The following is a 21,591-nucleotide window of genomic DNA, read 5'->3' as shown; positions in this document are numbered from 1 at the left end:
ATATGTCGATAGTGGATAGAATCCTTATTTGTATTCTTTTGTTTGTAGACCAAAAACCATCACCTGGCTTTGCTCATCGTGCCCAGAAGGCTCGTCTGCTAGGGCCCACAATATCTACGTTCGGACCAGTTTCTCCCCATGTCATCTCTGCACCAACAGTGTCTCCTTCAGTTGTCACTCCTTCCAAGTTGCCTCCATCAGTCGGGTCTCCTCTCGCTATTATCTCACCTCCTGCAAATGCACTTGCTCCTACAGCTGCAATACAACCAGCTTCCAAAGGAGCTCCCCCTCCAACTCCTCCAAGACGGCACAGACGACTTCCAACTCCCCCCACAGTGCATAAGGCCTTACCTCAACCCGCTGCTAAAGTAGAACCACAAAATCAAGATACTTCCAATAGCAAACCACAGTCTGCTGCTCCGGCACCAGGGGTGACGGCGGCTTCCCAACTTTCTGCAGTCACGGTATCGGTGACCTCCGGACAAGTTGTTTCCCATTTAAGAGTTTCTCCAGCACCTTTGGTCCAGCAGATGAAATCGTCTCCAGAACCAGCTGCTAAAACGGTCCCAGTTAAACCTGTGCAGGAAGTGAAGTCTCCAGTCCCAGTTAAACCTGTGCAGGAAGTGAAGTCTCCCACAGAGTTCCCGAATGCTCCCTCAGTCACCTATGTGGCCCCAGTTAAGCCATTTACTATCCGCCAAAGTCCAAAGTCCCCAACGACCGAAGAACAAGCATCTAGCCCAGGATCTGCAGAGTCAAAGGTTCCACCACCAGTGGCTCCAAAACCAGCGGTTGCTACTCCTTCAGTTCCAATCATGCTGCACATTCCCCCCTTTAAATCTTCAGCTCTTCCCTCTCCAGTGAGCCCTACATCCAGCGCTAAACCTTCATTCCCATCTACTCCTACCAGCCCCGTCTATAAACCATCAACCCCAACCTCTCCAACCTACATGGTCACCTCCTTCATCTCAATGCCGCCAACCAAAGAGACTCCCCTTCCCTTTCCCCAGTCCGCAGCTCCAGTTGTGCAGACCGTACCTACCCGCATCTTAGTGAAGAGTGTCACCCCTGGAGGAAAAGCGACTCCATCAGGAAGAGACAGCACCACCCTCCGACAAGGAGTACCACAGAAACCGTACACATTTCTGGATGAAAAGGCGAGGTGAGTGGTAAATATATATGTGGATTGGACATACCCAGTGAATTAAGATGTTTGTTGCACCCCATGAGAAATCTTATCAATAAATAAAGCCTCCGCATCTCCCAATATGCGAGACATCATGAGGTCTTCAAAGAGTAGTTTCCATTGAAAATTAGACTACCTGAATAATAATCTCTGCAAGCAGCAAATCTGCTAGGCATATTCATTCTGTTGCCACTAGCGGGAGCTCATATGAATTTATGATTGAGTTCAGTTGGAGCTATATAGGACCCTATGCCTTGAGCTCCCCCTAGTGCTGGCTGCAGGTAGTCAGAATGTTGTCATTTAAAGGGACTCTCCTGTTTCGGGACAAAGATCTGTCCTGGCACAGAAGTGACGGTGGGTATATAACCTATAGTTGTTCTCTACCGCCCCTTCCAATCTGCCAGTTTTGGGCTGTTTTCAGACATCCATGATGACTGCAGCAATTTTTTAATTATCTAATGCAGTCAGTGCACTGCTCTCTGATTGGCCAGCGCTGATCACATGAGCAACTCTGGTCAATTAGAGAGCAGATATAGTGCATTGGAAATCTAACATTAAGAAATTAGGTAGTCTGAAGACTAGGTCAGCCATTGAAATCAATTGGTTCTATTTGCTGTGTTTAGCGCAAATACCTGCGCAAATATGGCGCCACCCTAAACAGTGCTATGTCAGCTAAACGGTCCTGAACTCCAGACTGATACATTGTAGCAAACTATCAGAACAGGAGAGGCATTTGTGTGCTAGTGTATTTAGATTGTGCAGACTGGAAACAATTGTAGCAAACCCTCAAGCAAATTATATTATAAAGTTGCAGAATGTGCGCCTGTGAGAAGTCTATGCAGTGCTGGATATATGAGTTGGAGATCTAAAGTCATGTGGACTCTTCCCCTGCAGGGGTCGCTTTGGGGTGATCCGGGAATGTAAGGAGAACGCCACAGGAAAGCACTTCATGGCGAAGATTATTCCTTACGAGCAGGAGAATAAGCAAAGCGTGCTGCAAGAGTACGAGATTCTGAAGTGTCTTCACCATCAGAGGATCCTGAGCCTACATGAGGCCTACATAACGCCCCGCTACCTTGTCCTGATCGCCGAGCAGTGCCCCGGAAGAGAGATCCTGTACTGCCTGGTAGAGAGGTGGGTGGACGGGTGGGCTGGGTGGGCTACCGAGCTGACAAGTATGTACGGTTACATGATCACTGCCCGGTATAACATACACATTACAGCGATCATTGGTCATTTTTGTTAGAAGAGACTTTTTTGTGGAGAGAAAATATAATTAGTGGGACGGTCCAGAGCTGTAACTAAAATGGGTGCAGAAAATGTTTGCACACCCATTTATGTAGCCTTAGGCCTCATGTCCACGGGGAAAATCAAACCCGCTACGGATTCTCCATGGAGAATCCATCAAAAAATCCTTCTGACTCCATAATAATACCTGGATCAACATTTGAAAAGCTCCTAACTGACTTTCTGAAAGTTCAGCATTCGGAAGATCCCTGAATCAACAATCCCACTGGTTATTTAATGTCTACATCTTGTAGTATCATAGCTCTCTAGAAAGGTATCTAGTCCCCTCTTAAAACTCCTCTATCGATTATGCCATCACCCGGTCCAAAGGCAGAGAGTTCCACAGTCTCACTGCTCTTACAGTAAAGAACCCCCTTCTGTGCCCCAGGATGTATATGTATGTCTTAGGTGCAGGGTGTTAATATGGAAGAAGGCTCAGAAGCTGCCAGTGTTTGCTGTCTTTGATAGCTGACACCCGGCTGCAACAGCCACGATCAGAGGCCCTGATTGGAGATCCCAAACGCCCTCTCCCAATGATATGATCGCGGGGTGCCGTCAGCGTGTCACTGCAGCTGGGGCCTTCTGAAAGCTAGAATGCTTTCTGCCATAGAATGCTTGCAGAAATACCATATACTGCAATACTGAAGTATTAGAGTATATGGCATAAGCTATCGAACAACCGCTGGTTGATTTAGCACTGGGTCCCAACAGCTTCACGTTACGCCTCTGTTGCAGTCTATCAGCTCCACCTAGTGGCCGAATCCGGCATTATGGTTTTATAAACTTGCCTTGCCACGCTGTGCTGATGACTCCTGAGAGGCGCTCTGTCTGCACTCATGTAACTCCTTGCAGCTGAACCTCCGTTAAGGCAAAAACATTGATCTATAAAACCCATGCATTATCAGCCGTCATTAAAACCGTACTTTTGGTGTCTCCAGATTCCGTTACTCTGAGGACGATGTGGTGAACTACATCCTACAGATCCTGCAGGGTTTGGAGTACCTCCATGAGCAGAAGATCCTTCATCTCGACATTAAACCAGAGAACATCATGGTGTCCTATATGAACACTGTCAAGATTATTGACTTCGGGACGGCTCAGTCATTCAGCCCCCTCGTCCTTCGCCAACTAGGAAAACGCGTGGGGACCCTGGAATACATGTGTATGTAAGACCCCTCCATCACCATAACCAATGGATAACTGTATAGATCAAGAAGACCCCTATAGACTACAGCCACAAATGTAGCACTGCTTAAGGGGTACACCTGTCGTATAACATTGTAGCATGTCACTAGGACCCCCCATAACATTATAATCAATAGGGCCTGACTTCTGGGACCCCTGAGAATCAAGGGACATTGAAGCTAATGAGCCAGTTCTGTAGTTCCCAGTGCGGCTGCGACCCCTTTACTGTAGGGATGGTTGGGGATCACTGGCAGTGACCGTATATCCTATCACATACTTTATTGTCCCTCCCGCACGACAGTTCAGTTTCAAATGCTCCTCTATCTGGACAGAACCTATAGAACTGCTCATCCTGCTCTTCCTGGTTCATGAACGAAATACTGACTCACAGTACTTCAGTGTGTGAGATGCACAGCCAGTGCCATGGTACAGAAGATACAGAAGGGACGGTACTTTAGATAGCAGTACAATTTAATATGCCAACGTTTGTGAAAAGCTGGGTGGCAACAAAGTAAAGGTTGTTATAAGCACCTATCAGCCCAACTTAGAACACCTCACAATATGAAGACTTAGGAATGGTGTTGTCTATATACCTCCCATTTCAGTGATATATAAGAAACTTTCCTCATCTCTTTATATAACCGTCTTTCCTTGCAGCTCCGGAGATGATAAAAGCAGATCCGATTGGTCCAGCTGCCGATGTTTGGGGATTAGGAGTACTGACCTATATAATGTGAGTAGCAAACGTTATATAGGAGATTTATTAAAACCCCACACAACATAACTCCACCACCAGAATGCTGAGTGCAGCTCTGGATTATAATGCAGGATGTAACTCAGGATCAGTACAGGATAAGTAATGTATGTACACAGTGACTCCACCAGCAGAATAGTGAGTGCAGCTCTGGAGTATAATACAGGATGGAACTCAGGATCAGAACAGGATAAGTAATGTATGTACACAGTGACTCCACCAGCAGAATAGTGAGTGCAGCTCTGGAGTATAATACAGGATGGAACTCAGGATCAGTACAGGATAAGTAATGTATGTACACAGTGACTCCACCAGCAGAATAGTGAGTGCAGCTCTGGAGTATAATGCAGGATGTAACTCAGGATCAGTACAGGATAAGTAATGTATATACAAGGCGAGTCCAGCAGCAGAATAGGGAGTGCAGCTCTGGAGTATACTACATCATGTAACTCAGGATCAGTACAGGATAAGTAATGTATGTAGACAGTGACTCCACCAGCAGAATAGTGAGTGCAGCTCTGGAGTATAACACAGGATGTAACTCAGGATCAGTACAGGATAAGTAATGTATGTACACAGTGACTCCACCAGCAGAATGGTGAGTGCAGCTCTGGAGTATAATACAGGATATAACTCAGGATCAGTACAGGATAAGTAATGTATGTACAAGGTGACTCCAGCAGCAGAATAGCGAGTGCAGCTCTGGAGTATACTACAGCATGTAACTCAGGATCAGTACAGGATAAGTAATGTATGTACACAATGACTCCACCAGCAGAATGGTGAGTGCAGCTCTGGAGTATAATACAGGATGTAACTCAGGATCAGTACTGGATAAGTAATATATGTACACAGTGACTCCACCAGCATAATAGTGAGTGCAGCTCTGGAGTATAATACAGGATGTTATTCAGGATCAGTACAGGATAGGTTATTTATGTACACAGTGACTCCGCCAGAAGAATGGTGAGTGCAACTCTGGAGTATAATACAGGATGTTATTCAGGATCAGTACAAGATAAGTAATGTATGTACACAATGACTCCACCATCTGAATAGTGAGTATAGCTCTGGAGTATAATACAGGATGTAACTCCGGATCAGTACAGGATAAGTAATGTATGTACACAGTGACTCCACCAGCAAAATCGTGAGTGATGCTCTGGAGTGTAATACAGGATGTAACTCAGGAGCAGTACAGGATAAGTAATGTATGTACCTAGTGATTTTACCATTAGAATTGTGAGCGCAGCTCTGGAGTATAATACAGAATGTAACTCAAGATCAGTACAAGATAAGTAATGTATGTACACAGTGACTCTAGCAGCAGAAGAGTGAGTGCAGCTCTGGGGTATAATACAGGATGTAAATCAGGGTCAGTACAAGAAAAGTAATGTATATACACAGTGACTTTACCAGCAGAATTGTGAGTACAGCTCTGGGGTATAATACAGGATGTAACTCAGGATCAGTATAGGATAAATAATGTATGTACACAGTGACTCCACCAGCAGAATAGTGAGTGCAGCTCTGGAGTATAATACAGGATGGAACTCAGGGTCTGTACAGGATAAGTAATGTATGTACACAGTGACTCCACCAGCAGAATGGTGAGTGCAGCTCTGGAGTATAATGCAGGATGTAACTCAGGATCAGTACAGGATAAGTAATGTATGTACACAGTGACTCCACCAGCAGAATGGTGAGTGCAGCTCTGGAGTATAATACAGGATGTAACTCAGGATCAGTACAGGATAAGTAATGTATATACAAGGTGACTCCAGCAGCAGAATAGGGAGTGCAGCTCTGGAGTATACTACAGCATGTAACTCAGGATCAGTACAGGATAAGTAATGTATGTAGACAGTGACCCCACCAGCAGAATAGTGAGTGCAGCTCTGGAGTATAACACAGGATGTAACTCAGGATCAGTACAGGATAAGTAATGTATGTACACAGTGACTCCACCAGCAGAATGGTCAGTGCAGCTCTGGAGTATAATACAGGATGTAACTCAGAATCAGTACAGGATAAGTAATGTATGTACAAGGTGACTCCAGCAGCAGAATAGCGAGTGCAGCTCTGGAGTATACTACAGCATGTATCTCAGGATCAGTACAGGATAAGTAATGTATATACACAGTGACTCCACCAGCAGAATGGTGAGTGCAGCTCTGGAGTATAATACAGGATGGAACTCAGGATCAGTACTGGATAAGTAATATATGTACACAGTGACTCCACCAGCATAATAGTGAGTGCAGCTCTGGAGTATAATACAGAATGTAACTCAAGATCAGTACAAGATAAGTAATGTATGTACACAGTGACTCCACCAGCAGAATAGTGAGTGCAGCTCTGGAGTATAATACAGGATGGAACTCAGGGTCTGTACAGGATAAGTAATGTATGTACGCAGTGATTCCACCAGCAGAATAGTGAGTGCAGCTCAGGATTGCTACACGACATGTAACTAAGGATCATTGCCAATCAATATGGCAGCAGTTCCATTCTTATTTAACAAAAAAGAATGCCTCAACTGGATTAAGAAATGTCAATAATGATTTCCAGATTTCATAATATATATCCATTTTCTGCATTTTGGTTAAAAATATATCCATTTTCTTGTGCTGCAGGCTGGGTGGACGATCTCCTTTCTTTGAACTCGACCCTGTGGAAACCGAAAATAAGATCCTCTCGGGCCGGTTTGACATCTTTAAGCTGTACTCCAATGTGTCTCAGAGTGCGTCCCTCTTTATAAGAAAGCTGCTGTCTATATATCCTTGGTGAGTGAATAAGGTGGACACTAAAGAGAAGATACTGATGTCCGCAGGGGCCGAGATCCACATGTCATGCATTAGCTCCAGCAGGAAAGTTCTCCATCTATAATTATAGATTAATGTTTCACCAAAACATGAAGTGTTGGCCCGGTAGTGTTCTACTGTATACCAGTAATGTCCAACCTGTATACCCATCACAGAAATATGTCACTCATATCTCCAGCAAAGGAGAGCCAACAGCTCCTCTATATACTACACCACAGAGAGATGACAGCTCCTCTATACACTACACCACACAGGAGAGCCAAAAGCTCCTGTATATACTACACCACACAGGCGAGCATACAGCTCCTCTACATACTACACCGCACAGGAGAGCCAACAGCCCCTTTATATACTACACCACACAGACGAGCATACAGCTCCTCTATATACTAAACCGCACAGGAGAGCCAACAGCCCCTTTATATACTACACCGCACAGGAGAGCCGACAGCTTCTCTATATACTACACCACACAGTAGAGCCAACAGCTCCTCTATATACTACACCACACAGGAGAGCCGACAGCTCCTCTATATACTACACCACACAGGAGAGCCGACCGTTCCTCAATATACTACACCACACAGGGGAGCCTACAGTTCCTCTATATACTACACCACACAGGAGAGCCGACAGCTCCTCTATATACTACACCACAGAGGAGAACCGACACCAACTCAATATACTACACCCCAGGGAAGAGCCGACAGCTCCTCTATATACTACACCACAGAAGACAGACAACAGCTCCTCTATATACTACACCACACAGGAGAGCTCACAGCTCCTCTATATACTACACTAGTGGGAGAGCCCACTACTCCTCTATATACTACACCACACAGCAGAACCGACAGCTCCTCTATATACTACACCACACAGGAGAACCCACAGCTCCTCTATATACTACACCACACAGGAGAGCCGACAGCTCCCCTATATACTACACCAGACAGGAGAGCCGACAGCTCCTCTATATGCTACAACACACAGGAGAGCCGACAGCTCCTCTATATACTACACCACACAGGAGAGCCGACAGCTCCTCTATATACTACACCACAGAGGACAGACAACAGATCCTCTATATACTACACCACACAGGAGAGCCGACAACTCCTCTATATACTACACTACACAGGACAGCTGACAGCTCCTCTATATACTACACTACACAGGACAGCCGACAGCTCCTCTATACACTACACAGCACAGGAGAGCCGACAGCTCCTCTATATACTACACCACACAGGAGAGCTAACAGCTCTTCTATATACTACACCACAGAGGAGAGATGACAGTTCCTCTATATACTACACCACACAGGAGAGCCGACAGCTCCTCTATATACTACACCACACTAGAGAGCCGACAGCTCCTCTATATACTACACCACACAGAAGTGCCGACAGCTCCTCTATATACTACACCACACAGGAGAGCGGACAGCTCCTCTATATACTACATCGCACAGGAGAGCGGACAGCTCCTCTATATACTACACCGCACAGGAGAGCCAACAGCTCCTCTATATACTACACCGCACAGGAGAGCCGACAGCTCCCCTATATACTACACCACACAGGAGAGCCAACAGCTCCTCTATATACTACACCTCACAGGAGAGCGGACAGCTCCTCTATATACTACACCGCACAGGACAGCCAACAGCCCCTTTATATACTACACCGCACAGGAGAGCCGAGAGCTTCTCTATATACTACACCACACAGGAGAGCCAACAGCTCCTCTATATTCTACACCACACAGAAGAGCCGACAGCTCTTCTATATACTACACCACACAGGAGAGCAGACAGCTCCTCTATATACTACGCCACAGAGGAGAACCGACACCTCCTCAATAAACTACACCACACCGGAGAGATGACAGCTCCTCTATATACTACACTAGTGGGAGAGCCCACAGCTCCGCTATATACTACACCACACAGGAGATCCAACAGCTCCTCTATATACTACAGCGCACAGGAGAGCCGACAGCTCCTCTATATACGACACCACACAGGAGAGCCGATAGCTCTTCTATATACTACACCACACAAAAGAGCGGACAGCTCCTCTATATACTACACCTCACAGGAGAGCTGACAGCTCCTTTATATACTACACCAAAGAGGAGAGACGACAGCTACACTATATACTACACCACACAAGAGAACCGACACCTCCTCAATATACTACACCACACAGGAGAGCTGACAACTCCTCTATATACTACACTAGTGGGAGAGCCCACAACTCCTCTATATACTATACCACACAGGAGAACCGACAGCTCCTCTATGTACTACACCACAGAGGAGAGACGACATTTCCTCTATATACTACACCACACAGGAGAGCGGACAGCTCCTCTATATACTACACCTCACAGGAGAGCTGACAGCTCCTCTATATACTACACCACACAGGAGAGCCGGCAGCTCCTCTATATTCTACACCACACAGGAGAGCCGACAGCTCTTCTATATACTACACCACACAGAAGAGCCGACAGCTCCTCTATATACTACGCCACAGAGGAGAACCGACACCTCCTCAATATACTACACCACACCGGAGAGCTGACAGCTCCTCTATATACTACACTAGTGGGAGAGCCCACAGCTCCGCTATATACTACACCACACAAGAGAACCGACAGCTCCTCTATATACTACACCACACAGGAAAGCCGACAGTTCCTCTATATACTACACTGCACAGGAGAGCAGACAGCTCCTCTATATACTACACCATACGGAAGAGCCGACAGTTCTTCTATATACTACACAGCACAGGAGAGCCGACAGCTCCTCTATATACTACAGCGCACAGGAGAGCCGACAGCTCCTCTATATACTACACCACACAGGAGAGCCAACAGCCCCTTTATATACTACACCGCACAGGAGAGCCGACAGCTTCTCTATATGCTACACCACACAGGAGAGCCAACAGCTCCTCTATATTCTACACCACACAGGAGAGCCAACAGCTCTTCTATATACTACACCACACAGGAGAGCCGACAGCTCCTCTATATACTACACTAGTGGGAGAGCCCACAGCTGCGCTATATACTACACCACACAGGAGAACTGACAGCTCCTCTATATACTACACTGCACTGGAGAGCCGACAGCACCTCTATATACTACACCGCACAGGAGAGCCGACAGCTCCTCTATATACTACACCGCACAGGAGAGCCGACAGCTCCTCTATATACTACACCACACAGGAGAGCCGACAGCTCCTCTATATACTACACCACACAGGAGAGCCGACAGCTCCTCTATATACTACACCACACAGGAGAGCCGACAGCTCCTCTATATACTACACCACACAGGAGAGCCGACAGCTCCTCTATATACTACACCACACAGGAGAGCCGACAGCTCCTCTATATACTACACCACACAGGAGAGCCAAAAGCTCCTGTATATACTACACCACACAGGCGAGCATACAGCTCCTCTACATACTACACCGCACAGGAGAGCCAACAGCCCCTTTATATACTACACCACACAGACGAGCATACAGCTCCTCTATATACTAAACCGCACAGGAGAGCCAACAGCCCCTTTATATACTACACCGCACAGGAGAGCCGACAGCTTCTCTATATACTACACCACACAGTAGAGCCAACAGCTCCTCTATATACTACACCACACAGGAGAGCCGACAGCTCCTCTATATACTACACCACACAGGAGAGCCGACCGTTCCTCAATATACTACACCACACAGGGGAGCCTACAGTTCCTCTATATACTACACCACACAGGAGAGCCGACAGCTCCTCTATATACTACACCACAGAGGAGAACCGACACCAACTCAATATACTACACCCCAGGGAAGAGCCGACAGCTCCTCTATATACTACACCACAGAAGACAGACAACAGCTCCTCTATATACTACACCACACAGGAGAGCTCACAGCTCCTCTATATACTACACTAGTGGGAGAGCCCACTACTCCTCTATATACTACACCACACAGCAGAACCGACAGCTCCTCTATATACTACACCACACAGGAGAACCCACAGCTCCTCTATATACTACACCACACAGGAGAGCCGACAGCTCCCCTATATACTACACCAGACAGGAGAGCCGACAGCTCCTCTATATGCTACAACACACAGGAGAGCCGACAGCTCCTCTATATACTACACCACACAGGAGAGCCGACAGCTCCTCTATATACTACACCACAGAGGACAGACAACAGATCCTCTATATACTACACCACACAGGAGAGCCGACAACTCCTCTATATACTACACTACACAGGACAGCTGACAGCTCCTCTATATACTACACTACACAGGACAGCCGACAGCTCCTCTATACACTACACAGCACAGGAGAGCCGACAGCTCCTCTATATACTACACCACACAGGAGAGCTAACAGCTCTTCTATATACTACACCACAGAGGAGAGATGACAGTTCCTCTATATACTACACCACACAGGAGAGCCGACAGCTCCTCTATATACTACACCACACTAGAGAGCCGACAGCTCCTCTATATACTACACCACACAGAAGAGCCGACAGCTCCTCTATATACTACACCACACAGGAGAGCGGACAGCTCCTCTATATACTACATCGCACAGGAGAGCGGACAGCTCCTCTATATACTACACCGCACAGGAGAGCCAACAGCTCCTCTATATACTACACCGCACAGGAGAGCCGACAGCTCCCCTATATACTACACCACACAGGAGAGCCAACAGCTCCTCTATATACTACACCTCACAGGAGAGCGGACAGCTCCTCTATATACTACACCGCACAGGAGAGCCAACAGCCCCTTTATATACTACACCGCACAGGAGAGCCGAGAGCTTCTCTATATACTACACCACACAGGAGAGCCAACAGCTCCTCTATATTCTACACCACACAGAAGAGCCGACAGCTCTTCTATATACTACACCACACAGGAGAGCAGACAGCTCCTCTATATACTACGCCACAGAGGAGAACCGATACCTCCTCAATAAACTACACCACACCGGAGAGATGACAGCTCCTCTATATACTACACTAGTGGGAGAGCCCACAGCTCCGCTATATACTACACCACACAGGAGATCCAACAGCTCCTCTATATACTACAGCGCACAGGAGAGCCGACAGCTCCTCTATATACGACACCACACAGGAGAGCCGATAGCTCTTCTATATACTACACCACACAAAAGAGCGGACAGCTCCTCTATATACTACACCTCACAGGAGAGCTGACAGCTCCTTTATATACTACACCAAAGAGGAGAGACGACAGCTACACTATATACTACACCACACAAGAGAACCGACACCTCCTCAATATACTACACCACACAGGAGAGCTGACAACTCCTCTATATACTACACTAGTGGGAGAGCCCACAACTCCTCTATATACTATACCACACAGGAGAACCGACAGCTCCTCTATGTACTACACCACAGAGGAGAGACGACATTTCCTCTATATACTACACCACACAGGAGAGCGGACAGCTCCTCTATATACTACACCTCACAGGAGAGCTGACAGCTCCTCTATATACTACACCACACAGGAGAGCCGGCAGCTCCTCTATATTCTACACCACACAGGAGAGCCGACAGCTCTTCTATATACTACACCACACAGAAGAGCCGACAGCTCCTCTATATACTACGCCACAGAGGAGAACCGACACCTCCTCAATATACTACACCACACCGGAGAGCTGACAGCTCCTCTATATACTACACTAGTGGGAGAGCCCACAGCTCCGCTATATACTACACCACACAAGAGAACCGACAGCTCCTCTATATACTACACCACACAGGAAAGCCGACAGTTCCTCTATATACTACACTGCACAGGAGAGCAGACAGCTCCTCTATATACTACACCATACGGAAGAGCCGACAGTTCTTCTATATACTACACAGCACAGGAGAGCCGACAGCTCCTCTATATACTACAGCGCACAGGAGAGCCGACAGCTCCTCTATATACTACACCACACAGGAGAGCCAACAGCCCCTTTATATACTACACCGCACAGGAGAGCCGACAGCTTCTCTATATGCTACACCACACAGGAGAGCCAACAGCTCCTCTATATTCTACACCACACAGGAGAGCCGACAGCTCTTCTATATACTACACCACACAGGAGAGCCGACAGCTCCTCTATATACTACACTAGTGGGAGAGCCCACAGCTGCGCTATATACTACACCACACAGGAGAACTGACAGCTCCTCTATATACTACACTGCACTGGAGAGCCGACAGCACCTCTATATACTACACCGCACAGGAGAGCCGACAGCTCCTCTATATACTACACCGCACAGGAGAGCCGACAGCTCCTCTATATACTACACCACACAGGAGAGCCGACAGCTCCTCTATATACTACACCACACAGGAGAGCCGACAGCTCCTCTATATACTACACCACACAGGAGAGCCGACAGCTCCTCTATATACTACACCACACAGGAGAGCCGACAGCTCCTCTATATACTACACCACACAGGAGAGCCGACAGCTCCTCTATATACTACACCACACAGGAGAGTCGACAGCTCCTCTATATATTACACCTCACAGGAGAGCCGAGAGCTCCTCTATATACTACTCCACACAGGATAGGCGAGAGCTCCTCTATACACCACACAGGAGAGCCGACATCTCCTCTATATATTACACAGCACAGGAGAGCCGACAGCTCCTTTATATACTACACCACAGAGGAGAGACGACAGCTCCTCTATATACTACACCACACAGGAGAACCGACACCTCCTCAATATACTACACCACACAGGAGAGCTCACAGCTCCTCTATATACTACACTAGTGGGAGAGCCCACTACTCCTCTATATACTACACCACACAGGAGAACCGACAGCTCCTCTATATACTACACCACACAGGAGAACCCACAGCTCCTCTATATAGTACACCACACAGGAGAGCCGACAGCTCCCCTATATACTACACCACAAAGGAGAGCCGACAGCTCCTCTATGTGCTACAACACACAGGAGAGCCGACAGCTCCTCTATATACTACACCACACAGGAGAGCCGACAGCTCCTCTATATACTACACCCCAGGGAAGAGCCGACAGCTCCTCTATATACTACACCACAGAGGACAGACAACAGCTCCTCTATATACTACACCACACAGGAGAGCCGAAAACTCCTCTATATACTACACTACACAGGAGAGCTGACAGCTCCTCTATATACTACACTACACAGGACAGCCGACAGCTCCTCTATACACTACACAGCACAGGAGAGCCGACAGCTCCTCTATATACTACACCACACAGGAGAGCTAACAGCTCCTCTATATACTACACCACACAGGAGAGCTAAGAGCTCCTCTATATACTACACCACAGAGGAGAGACGACAGTTCCTCTATATACTACACCACACAGGAGAGCCGACAGCTCCTCTATATACTACACCACACTAGAGAGCCGACAGCTCCTCTATATACTACACCACACAGAAGAGCCGACAGCTCCTCTATATACTACACCACACAGGAGAGCGGACAGCTCCTCTATATACTACACCACACAGGAGAGCGGACAGCTCCTCTATATACTACACCTCACAGGAGAGCGGACAGCTCCTCTATATACTACACCGCACAGGAGAGCCAACAGCCCCTTTACATACTACACCGCACAGGAGAGCCGAGAGCTTCTCTATATACTACACCACACAGGAGAGCCAACAGCTCCTCTATATTCTACACCACACAGAAGAGCCGACAGCTCCTCTATATACTACGCCACAGAGGAGAACCGACACCTCCTCAATATACTACACCACACCGGAGAGCTGACAGCTCCTCTATATACTACACTAGTGGGAGAGCCCACAGCTCCGCTATATACTACACCACACAGGAGATCCAACAGCTCCTCTATATACTACAGCGCACAGGAGAGCCGACAGCTCCTCTATATACTACACCGCACAGGAGAGCCAACAGCCCCTTTATATACTACACCGCAAAGGAGAGCCGACAGCTTCTCTATATACTACACCACACAGGAGAGCCGACAGCTCTTCTATATACTACACCACACAGGAGAACCGACACCTCCTCTATATACTACACCACACAGGAGAGCTGACAGCTCCTCTATATACTACACTAGTGGGAGAGCCCACAGCTCCGCTATATACTACACCACACAGGAGATCCAACAGCTCCTCTATATACTACAGCGCACAGGAGAGCCGACAGCTCCTCTATATACTACACCGCACAGGAGAGCCAACAGCCCCTTTATATACTACACCGCAAAGGAGAGCCGACAGCTTCTCTATATACTACACCACACAGGAGAGCCGACAGCTCTTCTATATACTACACCACACAGGAGAACCGACACCTCCTCTATATACTACACCACACAGGAGAGCTGACAGCTCCTCTATATACTACACTAGTGGGAGAGCCCACAGCTCCGCTATATACTACACCACACAGGAGAACCGACACCTCCTCTATATACTACACCACACAGGAGAGCTGACAGCTCCTCTATATACTACACTAGTGGGAGAGCCCACAGCTCCTCTATATACTACACTGCACAGGAGAGCCGACAGCTCCTCTATATACTACACCACACAGGAGAGCCGACAGCTCCTCTATATACTACACCACACAGGAGAGCCGACAGCTCCTCTATATACTACACCACACAGGAGAGCCCACAGCTCCGCTATATACTACACCACACAGGAGAACCAACAGCTCCTCTATATACTACAGCGCACAGGAGAGCCGACAGCTCCTCTATATACTACACCGCACAGGAGAGCCAACAGCCCCGCTATATACTACACCGCAAAGGAGAGCCGACAGCTCCTCTATATACTACACCACACAGGAGAGCCGACAGCTCCTCTATATACTACACCACACAGGAGAGCCGACAGCTCCTCTATATACTACACCCCAGGGAAGAGCCGACAGCTCCTCTATATGCTACAACACAGAGGACAGACAACAGTTCCTCTATATACTACACCACACAGGAGAGCCGACAGCTCCTCTATATACTACACCACACAGGAGAGCCGACAGCTCCTCTATATACTACTCCACACAGGGTAGGCGACAGCTCCTCTATACACCACACAGGAGAGCCGACAGCTCCTCTATATATTACACCGCACAGGAGACCCGACAGCTCCTCTATATACTACTCTACACAGGATAGGCGACAGCTCCTCTATACACCACACAGAGGAGAGACGACAGCTCCTCTATATACTACACCACACAGGAGAACCGACACCTCTTCAATATACTACACCACAGAGGTGAGACAACATTTCCTCTATATACTACACCACACAGGAGAGCCGACAGCTCCTCTATATACTACGCCACAGAGGAGAACCGACACCTCCTCAATATACTACACCACACCGGAGAGCTGACAGGTCCTCTATATACTACACTAGTGGGAGAGCCCACAGCTCCGCTATATACTACACCACACAGGAGAACCAACAGCTCCTCTATATACTACACCATAAGGTAGAGCCGACAGTTCTTCTATATACTACACAGCACAGGAGAGCCGACAGCTCCTCTATATACTACAGCACACAGGAGAGCTGACAGCTCCTCTATATACTACACCGCACAGGAGAGCCAACAGCCCCTTTATATACTACACCGCACAGGAGAGCCGACAGCTTCTCTATAAACTATACCACACAGGAGAGCCAACAGCTCCTCTATATTCTACACCACACAGGAGAGCCGACAGCTCTTCTATATACTACACCACACAGGAGAACCGACACCTCCTCTATATACTACACCACACAGGAGAGCTGACAGCTCCTCTATATACTACACTAGTGGCAGAGCCCACTAGTCCTCTATATACTACACCACACAGGAGAACCGACAGCTCCTCTATATACTACACCACAAAGGAGAGACAACATTTCCTCTATATACTACACCACACAGGAGAGCGGACAGCTCCTCTATAAACTACACCACACAGGAGAGCCGACAGCTCCTCTATATACTACTCCACACAGGGTAGGCGACAGCTCCTCTATACACCACACAGGAGAGCCGATAGCTCCTCTATATATTACACCGCACAGGAGACCCGACAGCTCCTCTATATACTACTCTACACAGGATAGGCGACAGCTCCTCTATACACCACACAGAGGAGAGACGACAGCTCCTCTATATACTACACCACACAGGAGAACCGACACCTCTTCAATATACTACACCACAGAGGAGAGACAACATTTCCTCTATATACTACACCACACAGGAGAGCCGACAGCTCCTCTATATACTACGCCACAGAGGAGAACCGACACCTCCTCAATATACTACACCACACCGGAGAGCTGACAGGTCCTCTATATACTACACTAGTGGGAGAGCCCACAGCTCCGCTATATACTACACCACACAGGAGAACCAACAGCTCCTCTATATACTACACCACACAGGAGAGCCGACAGTTCCTCTATATACTACACTGCACAGGAGAGCAGACAGCTCCTCCATATACTACACCAGGCAGGAGAGCCGACAGCTCCTCTATATACTACACCATAAGGTAGAGCCGACAGTTCTTCTATGTACTACACAGCACAGGAGAGCCGACAGCTCCTCTATATACTACAGCGCACAGGAGAGCCGACAGCTCCTCCATATACTACACCGCACAGGAGAGCCAACAGCCCCTTTATATACTACACCGCACAGGAGAGCCGACAGCTTCTCTATATACTATACCACACAGGAGAGCCAACAGCTCCTCTATATTCTACACCACACAGGAGAGCCGACAGCTCTTCTATATACTACACCACACAGGAGAACCGACACCTCCTCTATATACTACACCACACAGGAGAGCCGACTGCTCCTCTATATACTACTCCACACAGGATAGGCGACAGCTCCTCTATACACCACACAGAGGAGAGACGACAGCTCCTCTATATACTACACCACACAGGAGAACCGACACCTCTTCAATATACTACTCCACACAGGAGAGCTGACAGCTCCTCTATATACTACACTAGTGGGAGAGCCCACTAGTCCTCTATATACTACACCACACAGGAGAACCGACAGCTCCTCTATATACTACACCACAGAGGAGAAAACATTTCCTCTATATACTACACCACACAGGAGAGCCGACAGCTCCTCTATATACTACACCACACAGGAGAGCCGACAACTCCTCTATATACTACTCCACACAGGGTAGGCGACAGCTCCTCTATACACCACACAGGAGAGCCGACAGCTCCTCTATATATTACACCGCACAGGAGACCCGACAGCTCCTCTATATACTACACCGCACAGGAGAGCCGACGGCTCCTCTATATACTACACCGCACAGGAGAGCCGACTGCTCCTCTATATACTACTCCACACAGGATAGGCGACAGCTCCTCTATACACCACACAGAGGAGAGACGACAGCTCCTCTATATACTACACCACACAGCAGAACCGACACCTCTTCAATATACTACTCCACACAGGAGAGCTGACAGCTCCTCTATATACTACACTAGTGGGAGAGCCCACTAGTCCTCTATATACTACACCACACAGGAGAACCAACAGCTCCTCTATATACTACTCTGCACAGGAGAGGCGACAGCTCCTCTATATACTACACCACACAGGAGAGCCGACAGCTCCACTATATACTACACCACACAGGAGAGCCGACAGCTCCTCTATATACTACACCGCACAGGAGAGCGGACAGCTCCTCTATATACTACACCACACAGGAGAGCGGACAGCTCCTCTATATACTACACCACACAGGAGAGCGGACAGCTCCTCTATAAACTACACCACACAGGAGAGCCGACAGCTCCTCTATATACTACACCACACAGGAGAGCCGACAGCTCCTCTATATACTACTCCACACAGGATAGGCAACAGCTCCTCTATACACCACACAGGAGAGCCGACAGCTCCTCTATATATTACACCGCACAGGAGACCCGACAGCTCCTCTATATACTGCACAGCACAGGAGAGCCGACGGCTCCTCTATATACCACACCGCACAGGAGAGCCGACAGCTCCTCTTTATACTACTCCACACAGGATAGGCAACAGCTCCTCTATACAGCACACAGGAGAGCCGACAGCTCCTCTATATATTACACCGCACAGGAGACCCGACAGCTCCTCTATATACTGCACAGCACAGGAGAGCCGACGGCTCCTCTATATACCACACCACACAGGAGAACCCACACCTCTTCAATATACTACACCACACAGGAGAGCTGACAGCTCCTCTATATACTACACTAGTGGGAGAGCCCACTACTCCTCTATATACTACACCACACAGGAGAGCCGACAGCTCCTCTATATACTACACTGCACAGGAGAGCCGACAGCTCCCCTATATACTACACCACACAGGAGAGCCGACAGCTCCTCTATATACTACACCACACAGGAGAGCCGATAGCTCCTCTATATACTACACCACACAGAAGAGCGGACAGCTCCTCTATATACTACACCTCACATGAGAGCTGACAGCTCCTTTATATACTACACCAAAGAGGACAGACGACAGCTACACTATATAATACACCACACAGGAGAACCGACACCTCCTCAATATACTACACCACACAGGAGAACCGACAGCTCCTCTATATACTACACTGCACAGGAGAGCCGACAGCTCCTCTATATACTACACCACACAGGAGAGCCGACAGCTCCTCTATATACTGCACCACACAGGAGAGCCCACAGTTCCGCTATATACTACACCACACAGGAGAACCAACAGCTCCTCTATATACTACAGCGCACAGGAGAGCCGACAGCTCCTCTATATACTACACCGCACAGGAGAGCCAACAGCCCCTTTATATACTACACCGCAAAGGAGAGCCGACAGCTCCTCTATATACTACACCACACAGGAGAGCCGACAGCTCCTCTATATACTACACCACACAGGAGAGCCGACAGCTCCTCTATATACTACACCACACAGGAGAGCCGACAGCTCCTCTATATACTACACCCCAGGGAAGAGCCGACAGCTCCTCTATATACTACAACACAGAGGACAGACAACAGCTCCTCTATATACTACACCACACAGGAGAGCCGACAGCTCCTCTATATACTACACCACACAGGAGAGCCGACAGCTCCTCTATATACTACTCCACACAGGGTAGGCGACAGCTCCTCTATACACCACACAGGAGAGCCGATAGCTCCTCTATATATTACACCGCACAGGAGACCCGACAGCTCCTCTATATACTACTCTACACAGGATAGGCGACAGCTCCTCTATACACCACACAGAGGAGAGACGACAGCTCCTCTATATACTACACCACACAGGAGAACCGACACCTCTTCAATATACTACACCACAGAGGAGAGACAACATTTCCTCTATATACTACACCACACAGGAGAGCCGACAGCTCCTCTATATACTACGCCACAGAGGAGAACCGACACCTCCTCAATATACTACACCACACCGGAGAGCTGACAGGTCCTCTATATACTACACTAGTGGGAGAGCCCACAGCTCCGCTATATACTACACCACACAGGAGAACCAACAGCTCCTCTATATACTACACCACACAGGAGAGCCGACAGTTCCTCTATATACTACACTGCACAGGAGAGCAGACAGCTCCTCCATATACTACACCAGGCAGGAGAGCCGACAGCTCCTCTATATACTACACCATAAGGTAGAGCCGACAGTTCTTCTATATACTACACAGCACAGGAGAGCCGACAGCTCCTCTATATACTACAGCGCACAGGAGAGCAGACAGCTCCTCCATATACTACACCGCACAGGAGAGCCAACAGCCCCTTTATATACTACACCGCACAGGAGAGCCGACAGCTTCTTTATATACTATACCACATAGGAGAGCCAACAGCTCCTCTATATTCTACACCACACAGGAGAGCCGACAGCTCTTCTATATACTACACCACACAGGAGAACCGACACCTCCTCTATATACTACACCACACAGGAGAGCCGACTGCTCCTCTATATACTACTCCACAAAGGATAGGCGACAGCTCCTCTATACACCACACAGAGGAGAGACGACAGCTCCTCTATATACTACACCACACAGGAGAACCGACACCTCTTCAATATACTACTCCACACAGGAGAGCTGACAGCTCCTCAATATACTACACTAGTGGGAGAGCC

The 21,591-nt window shown here is 48.0% G+C and overlaps 1 protein-coding gene across 1 annotated transcript in view; it reads left to right on the top strand.

Moving 5' to 3' along the window:
- The window catches only part of SPEG (striated muscle enriched protein kinase), a 406,747-nt gene that overhangs the window by 362,001 nt on the left and 23,155 nt on the right, over positions 1 to 21,591 (top strand). Inside the window, exons 36-40 of the mRNA XM_066575507.1 lie at positions 49 to 1,162; positions 2,081 to 2,320; positions 3,412 to 3,635; positions 4,316 to 4,391; positions 7,049 to 7,198. Of these exons, the coding sequence (XP_066431604.1) occupies positions 49 to 1,162; positions 2,081 to 2,320; positions 3,412 to 3,635; positions 4,316 to 4,391; positions 7,049 to 7,198 (1,804 nt within the window). The remainder of the gene's footprint in view (positions 1 to 48; positions 1,163 to 2,080; positions 2,321 to 3,411; positions 3,636 to 4,315; positions 4,392 to 7,048; positions 7,199 to 21,591) is intronic.

This window comes from Eleutherodactylus coqui, chromosome 8, assembly GCF_035609145.1.
Source record: "Eleutherodactylus coqui strain aEleCoq1 chromosome 8, aEleCoq1.hap1, whole genome shotgun sequence".
NCBI lineage: Eukaryota > Metazoa > Chordata > Amphibia > Anura > Eleutherodactylidae > Eleutherodactylus > Eleutherodactylus coqui.
Note: the sequence above shows the minus strand (reverse complement) of the source record. Positions and strands in the feature narration are given on the sequence as shown.